This window comes from Enoplosus armatus, chromosome 13 (genome assembly GCF_043641665.1).
Source record: "Enoplosus armatus isolate fEnoArm2 chromosome 13, fEnoArm2.hap1, whole genome shotgun sequence".
NCBI lineage: Eukaryota > Metazoa > Chordata > Actinopteri > Centrarchiformes > Enoplosidae > Enoplosus > Enoplosus armatus.
The window spans coordinates 5,611,479-5,619,690 of record NC_092192.1 but is presented as its reverse complement, the minus strand read 5'-3'; the positions used below and the strand labels follow the sequence as shown (position 1 = coordinate 5,619,690).

At 42.4% G+C, this 8,212-nt stretch overlaps 1 protein-coding gene across 1 annotated transcript in view; it reads right to left on the bottom strand.

Moving 5' to 3' along the window:
• Nucleotides 1–4,624: 4,624 nt before the first annotated feature.
• Nucleotides 4,625–8,212, bottom strand: part of zbtb16a (zinc finger and BTB domain containing 16a) — a 132,377-nt gene continuing 128,789 nt past the window's right edge. The window contains exons 6-7 of the mRNA XM_070917742.1: nucleotides 8,029–8,199; nucleotides 4,625–4,854 (exon numbers count right to left, since the gene is read on the bottom strand). Coding sequence (XP_070773843.1) covers nucleotides 4,625–4,854; nucleotides 8,029–8,199 — 401 coding nt within the window. The remainder of the gene's footprint in view (nucleotides 4,855–8,028; nucleotides 8,200–8,212) is intronic.

Here is an 8,212-nt window from a genome sequence, read left to right as displayed (position 1 = left end):
CGAGCGTCATGACATCCCTAGGGTGCTGGAGACACCATTTTTATTTTCTTCTGAAAATACAGAAACTAAGCAGATATAGATGGATATTTTTGTTGAAGAAATTCCATTTTTAGGCACAAAGATAGTACAGAAACATTGGAGGAACACTGAGGGAAGAACTATAACGATGCCAATGTATATATATATTTTTTCCAACATAGAGAAAAAAAGTGGCATAGAATATCATTTTATTTTGTATCTGATCTGATTAGTGCATTTTTCCACTAATACACACACACACACACACACACACACACACACACACACACACACACACACACACACACACACGTAGTTACGCACTCTTTCACCCGCACGAAAAAAGTAGAAAACATTCAGAGGACGATGATAGGAATAATGTGACTGATCAGGTCTTGCATTGTGGTGGTTCAGACTGAGCCGTGACTGGGTATATTATAGTGGGTGGATATTACACGAGGGTGAAAAAGCCCCTCAGCTCACAGTGTTTGAGAATAAAATGGCAAGACACCACGGGACATGCCATCCCTTCTTCTCTTTTTTTTTCAAATACAAAAACAAAAAATATGTTGACAGTCAAGTTTGATTGAAAAATTGTGAATGACAAGTACTAATTGGTCGGTTTGGCAGCGCCCCCCTGCCGTCCCGTATTTTATCATCTTCTTTTTTCTTTTTCTTTTTTTTTCCTTTTTTTTTTTTTTTTAACTTCGTCACATACACACACACTCTTAAAATTTGTGGTGGATAGATTTAGTCCTTCACCTACAATGCAATTGACATCCAGAAAGCAACACTTATTATTACAATATGTTCACACACATGTTTTTTTTTTAACAATATCAAAGAGGAGCAAGGCAAAAATGATTCACACCCAGAGAGAGAAAAAAAAACAGGTAAAAAAAAAAGAAAAAAAAGAAATACAAATATTTGTGCCCTGCTGTAACCCTCCACAAATGGAAAAAGGACTGACACTGAATACAAAAATATCACAATTTTTATATATCAAATTGCCTCTGTTGGCTCTTGTTCAGGAATACGCTCATTTCTCAAGAGAACTTGTCAGCCGAGAGAATCTCTATTTTTAACCTCCTGGTTTTTCTTTTTTGATTACCACTTGCAGTTCCAATTGTCCAACGCACTCTGCATCACTGCAAATATCTGACCTGTCCTGGGCGGTCCAGCGTTTTTTTGATGAACCTTCTTTTTTTTTTTTCACATTACAAAACTACACTTCTATTCACATATTTTCAAGTTTAAATTCTTGTTTTTAAACCCTCTTAAAAAGCAATAGTACTTCCTCTTATCTGCCGCATCCCTCTTACTCATTACTTAAGGCTTCAAAATTGCTTTTTTTTTTTCTCTGCTCGTCTGTGGTTGGAGGGGCAAGGGGGAGACTATAAGAGAAGAATAAACATCCATTTGAATGACTTTTTCAAATCCTATCAACCTCTACTTTTGTTATCTCTTACCCTTTTATATACATTTTGCTTAAAAACACAGACAATCATAAATCAACTTTTGAAAGAAAAAAAAAAAAGCATGAGATGAAGTAGCAATGATGAAATAATGCAAAACACAAAACACAAAAAAATGTGCTTTTTGCCAAAAAATGAAAAACAACTTAGAGGTAGCTTTTATAACAAATGACCAAACCTTCCGGCTCATTAACAAGCGGGGTTAATAATACCAAGTTTGGTAACAAGTAATGCACAAAGAAATACACAACATTAGAAAAACAAAAAAATCTCTTCACCGTGGCACTTAAATTTTTTCTGCGTACACATTGCTTCATCATGTTGTGCAATGCATCTTTTCGACATACACTCATGAACAAAAAAAAAGTGTACAAATGAAACAAAAGGGAAAATTAAAATACACAAGCAACATGAGGTCACAAAACGAGGTAATTCAAGTACGATGTGTTGAGCTCAAACTCAAGGTCAAATAATAACAACAACAACAACAACAACAACAACAAGAACAGGAGACGAGAGAGACGAAGCGCAGGGACAAAACCACAGAGAAAGAGAAAGAGTAAGTTAACTTACTGGTCGCCCCCTAAGCTGCTAGGCCGTGTCTCGTCCTATCAGTGATTTCCCCCTTTTCCGCCGGCCATTTGGATATGTGATCACCCTGGTAACGCTGTGACATGCAGTGATGCTCATTAAAGCCTTAGGTTCAACCATAATACTTGTGGCTGTCATACAGGTCTAATGCTGCATTTCAGAGACGTCAGGAAGTCGGAAATTCCCACCTCCCGCTTTTTTTAGGGGGCAACAATACTCAGATGCAGTTACATCAACAGTGCAGCATGTACTGTAAATGCTTTACAACGTTTAACATTTTAACAACCCTCAAAGCAGGGCCTGCATTAACCAACAAGGGGGCCTTGGTTAAACTACTGACCCCCCCTGTCCTCCCACTCTCTGCACATTAGTGTACATAAGTATCCAATGTAAACAGTAGAGTACACATAGCATCTTAATTATATTTTTCCTAAAGCCCCAGTGGAAATTTGACATCAGTGCAAATGTATCAGTGAATATGCACCATTTAAACACATCTGTACAGGAAAGGACCCCCAGATAACGCAGGACCCACCTTAAGGCCCTTTTTTCAGTTGGTATTCTACTCCAATGGTGCATATTTTCAAACAAAATCTACAGAGTCACAGTGAATCTGAGGCTTCTGGGGCCTCAGGGGGGCCACACTGAGCCACTGGAAGGCAGGGAGAGCAATAACAACCTCTAAGGTGAGAATTTTAGGTTTCCGACTTCAAATGAAAAGTAGCATTAACCTGCTATGTATTTTGACATAGCCTATCATGAACCTGGCTCACAGTCTTTCACATTCATCTTTTGATGCCATATAACAGTCTTCAACCTGCCACACCACCTTTGACAAACACTAAGGTGTGCAGCTAAGGCATTCCCACCTCTTCAACATTCACTACAAGCAGTCGAAAGTCACGGGACTCCCACGGAAAGCAGCCGTTAACCATTTTCCCATTTTTGTTTTCCATCACTGTGGTGAATGGACAGATCTGTTGCGGTCAAAGTGTTACTGTTTATGTGTCAGTTTGTGTAGTTCATCATTAGTGTGAGATAACGGCGAGTTGTCTGGTTAATGTACATAGATAAAAGCAGTCCAGTTATCTATTGCTTAGTAGGTGGATAGGCTGGGTTTAATGTGATATACTGTGATAGTGAGTTATGATTTAATGAAAAAAGATATAACTAGCAGACATCAAACAGAGACTGTTGTCGTAATTTGTTTTACCTGTGCAATCAAGCCATGATAAACTACGATGCAGAGCTAAAAAAAATATATATAAGATGAAAAAGTGACGCAAGTTAGCCTTTGGCTCTCCGGGAAGAACCGTGGGTGGCCAGTGGTGACTCGACCTTCTCCAGCCCTCATCTGACAGAGATGCAGAACCAGGAAGACTACTGAGAAAACTGGGGCTTCCAACAAAAAAAGCAGCACTTGCATCCCCCGCCCCCCCTCACAACCAAACAGGTGCCTGGTTTGCAGTATTTTAGTGCTCCCATTCATCCAGTTCAACTGTTTCATCTACTGCATACGCCTACTGGCTCCGCTGCTGATTCTCAGGGGCTATCCTACTGCCACTGCTGGGATCTGAAGGGACACATCTATGACCAGGTTATACTGGCCGGTTTCTGTGACATCTGGGAAGATCTGTGTCTACTGCACAGGCAGAAATGATGGGAGGTTGCAAAACAGATACATTTCCCATTAGTGATGGAAAGGATCGGGGCCATCACCCAAAGCAGTCCATTCAAACTCTTGTTTGTTTGGCGTGGTAAAACTCCTCCTCCAAGATAAGGTTTGTTAAGGTTCATAACTACCATAATATGAAGGTTTGTGGCCATAAGGAGAAGGATTTTGGCTTCTGAAAGGCAGCAGTTCCTCAATACTTGGAAAGCAAACCATGATATGATGAATTGGGGCCCTAAACTGATCATTTATTCACATTTTCTTCATGTGATCCAAACTAGTATGACGAAACAGGGTGAATGTAAACAAACCAATACTAAAGTAGAACAAAAAACCCCCCCAGAAACCTTTCCCCTGTTCGAAAAAAACCCCCCTACAACCTCAAAATGGAGTGAAAGATTCGGTTCCTGATGGCAAGAATGTGTAGGATCAGATAGCCCTTGAGAATCTGCTTTCTCACCACTGTGGCAGCAGCATCCAAAAAGTCACTTCCTTGCAGCTTGCTCGCTTTATGGCGCTGCGTGAAATGACCTGAAACAATAACACAGTTGCAGATGTAGTGAATGACCCGGTGAATCCGAACAATGGTGGAGAGTCTCTCTCCGTGTCCAAGTCTTCCTCTTCCTAGCACTTTTGTCCCATCATCACCACCCTTTTACCCCGTCGGTCGCCGCCGCCTTTGCATGAAAAGAAAAAAAGAGAAAACAAACCATCTTGCTTTCGAGTCTCTTGCCGTTGACATTCCTAAATCGTCAACACTCCACCGCAGCCTCATGCCTCCTATCCGCTCAATTACATTCCTCTTACCTCTCAACCCCCGACCCCACCCTCACACGTACCCTCCCTCTCTTCATTCACTCTCCCGGCCTCAGACATAGCAGAGGTACAGGTAGGTCTTCTCTATGCGCCAGTCTGGGGGGATGTCTTCAGGCTTGTGGCCTTTCATGTGCTTCTGCATGGCTGACAGGCTGGGGCAGTACTCCAGGCAGATGGTGCATTGGTAGGGCGAGGCGCCGTTGTGGGTGCGCAGGTGCTTGATCATGGCCGAGTAGTCCCTGGATCGCTGGTGGCACAGCTTGCACTCGAATGGCTTCTCACCTAAGGATGATAGGGTGGGGTTGAAGACAATAATTGTGTTAACCATACTGCCATTCAACGACGGTATTATGTCCTTGTTGAAGCATGGTGCGCCTGTAAATCAGGAAATTTGATACAGAAATCAACTGAAAGAGAAGGAAAAGGTGTATTATTATTGTTCACATAAAAAGCTTGTGTGGATCTTCTATGCCATGATAGCCAAATTGCTTTGTCGCTTATGGCCACTCACATATTATTACAACCTGGCTCTTATTTTTGTAGTTTTGGCCTGTACTTGAGTCCGACGGGGCAAGAGACATGAGCGGTCAGACAATCAGACGACAAACCAACAGTTGAGACAGATTATCTAAACCACTTTATCTGGAGATAAAAAGTGAGCGCACCCAAAACGTTGACAACAATCCTGCTCAGGAAAAGTGTGTGTGTCTCATTTTCTCGGTCGAATAAGTTTGGTTAACCTGGGGGGGTTGTTTTAAACCTGTCTGATTGTCTGACTGCTCATGTTTCAGACTTCTTTTTGTGCTTTTGTTGCTGATACGAAATGCCGGCCAGAATACAAAAATAAGATCCACAGTGTAATAAAACTGAATTATCCTTTAATGGACAGTTGGGACGGCAGCATATGAAACCTGTTGCGTGAGAGATAAAAAGGCCTTCATGTCGGGGCTTCAGGAGAGAAGAATATCCCATCAACACTAATTTAGAGACCACAGATTTCACCCTGTTGGTCCACAAGACATTCTGGTGTTGTTATGATAATTGGACTGTGCACACAGTAAGTGACAAGTCAAAACCCAGGAGTGAAATCCCAACTGTCTCCTGAACAGCAGTGTGCAGCAGTAAAAGACCACACTAACTCTTTAAAGCCATTACAACTGCCCTCAATTATTGGAACAACTCAAAAGAAAAAGAAGAATAAAAGCATAAATGTACAGTAGTGGCGTTTGTTCACCTCTGAGAGACAGTATCAACACAGTCCAGTCAAGTCCATCAAACTGTCCCTCTAGCAGCTAACAAAATGATCTTCTAATTATTATTGGGGTTGAGGGGATAGAAATCCTTTGTGGTCAGTCGTTATCAATTCTCATTACTGCCATTATTAAAAAGACCCCACAACTATCGAATGTGGCAGCAGAGGTTTCTAAGACCATGCAGAGAATAACTTGTGTCTACGTTCCTTAGATCTCCTTTTGAAAACCAGCAAAAGATAACACTGAGGAGTTAGCATATCAGAATGCAGATGCCATCTATGCAAACAGATAATTAAATCATTTACACAAGGTGCATTTTCTAGCACTTTCACACTATCACAGAGCTCCAGATGAAATCCCCATCCACTGAAGACAACTGTGGAAAAGCTGGTAAGTTTGTAAAGCTAGTAGCAATGTTGCCATGTTTCCAGATCTAACCAGTTACTTTAGTATAATGTTGTCATGAATGGTAGAAATGAAGCACTGGATCATAATAAACTAGAGTTATTGTCTAATTGTGAGAATACTGAAACAGACCTGTAGCGCTTGAGATAAGAACAATCTAATAAAATTTAGATTGAGATCTTAATGTGCTAAAATTCCAGGAAAATGTGATGTTTAAATGTCTGTTTTTTGCTTTATAAACCACATCTAAGGAACTAATCTATGGTGCATTACACAAAATACAGCTCCCGCCATGGAGAACTCCTGAAGGTGTCATAAATCAAAGTGCAGCGCTGCTTTCTTGCTGTGGGGGCTGCTATATTCAAGAGGCACATTTCAATTCAGCAACGGCAGCCATCCTAAATGTGCTAATGATTTGAGTGATGGCAGGGAATAATCCACCAGCGCTCAAGCCGGCAGACGCAAATTAGACATGTAAATGCTGACCTTTACCAATGGCATTTGAAATGAGCTGTCGGAAGTGATCTGGCCCAGCGCTCGCTGTCACCTTTCAGCTGGAGCCTCAAACGCGTGTGCCGGAAAAACGAGCGGCCTCGTGCCTCCGCTGCTCGGTCTGTCTGGTCTTTAGCAGCCCCGGTTAACCTTGACCTCCGTAGGGGGTTGGGTTTGGGTGCCATTTAGCCAATAAGCATAAATACAGTGTTGCAGGTCATCGTGTGTTACTCTGCAGCAGTGTGGACACCTGCATTCTGTTGATATTGATAAGCAGACTGTAAACAGGGTCGCCTCAAATAACTAGCTAATAATGAATTGCAAATGGGGCCCAGGTATTGATCCGCCATTGGCATTTAGGATGTGTGGAGAGAAGGGGGCGGGGGAGGTTAGGTTGCCAATGTCGATGATTCATCAAGCGGCTCCCTTTTGTGCGAGGTGGCCTTTGACTGTGAGCTTGTCACTTGCTCTTGTTATCTGCTGTTGCTCTCCGGCTTAACGCAAAGCCCCCTCCCTCACACAAAAGGGGAAAGGGTGGACGGAGGGGAGCCAATTATTGGACAGGCTGCCTTGATAGTGTGGCTTAACAGCTGGCTTATTGAATGGGAGATGGGAGGGTGCTGCTGTGAGTGTGCGTTCGAGAAAAAGAGATGGTGAGGAAGCATAAAGCCTTGGCTGTGTGCCATCCTGGTGAGCACTCGTGGTATCCTCCCTCAGTCTGGTACGTAGCGTGCACTCATTCTCCAGGGCACCCAGCTTATCACTGTGTCAACATCTTTATGGGGCTCTAAATATACTGGGATCAATACAAAGTCTTCTGAGGCATCCATCTACTGTATCACAGCAACAAAGATATTCATCTGGTCTGGTCTGTGTCTTGCAACTTGGATTTCCTACAACGGAGTCCTTTAACAGGCTCCAAAAGCTGCATCATGTTTCAACACTATTATTATGAGGGGCAATGAGATAAAACGTTGCACTCATATCAAATTAGGAGAAGTGGAAGAAGCATATAATTACTGTATATAAGGGCCAATGTGCTTTTTAAACACAAAACATTTTTAAACGATCACAGGAATACTTTCTGAGAATGAGATGAGATCAATATCAGTTTCATGTCTGCGTGCTACGTAAGGAGCCGGAGTCATGACGTCGCTAGCTTAGCTTAGCATAAAGACGAGAAACAGCAGGAAACAACCAACCCCTCTAAAGATCTCCAGTTAACATATTGTATCTTGGTTGTTTAATCTGTATACATTAACAGAAATGTAAAAATGACAGATTGTTGTTTTAGAGGTCGCAGTACCTGTGTGCACACGGTAGTGGGTCTCCAGCTGGTGCTTGAGGCTGAACTTCTTCCCACAGCCGTTACATTCATAGGGCTTCTCCCCGGTGTGGATGCGTTTGTGGCCCTTCAGTGTGCTCTCATCTCGGAAGCAGCTACCGCAGAACTCGCACTCGAATGGGTGGTCCCCAGCTGAAATGTGGAG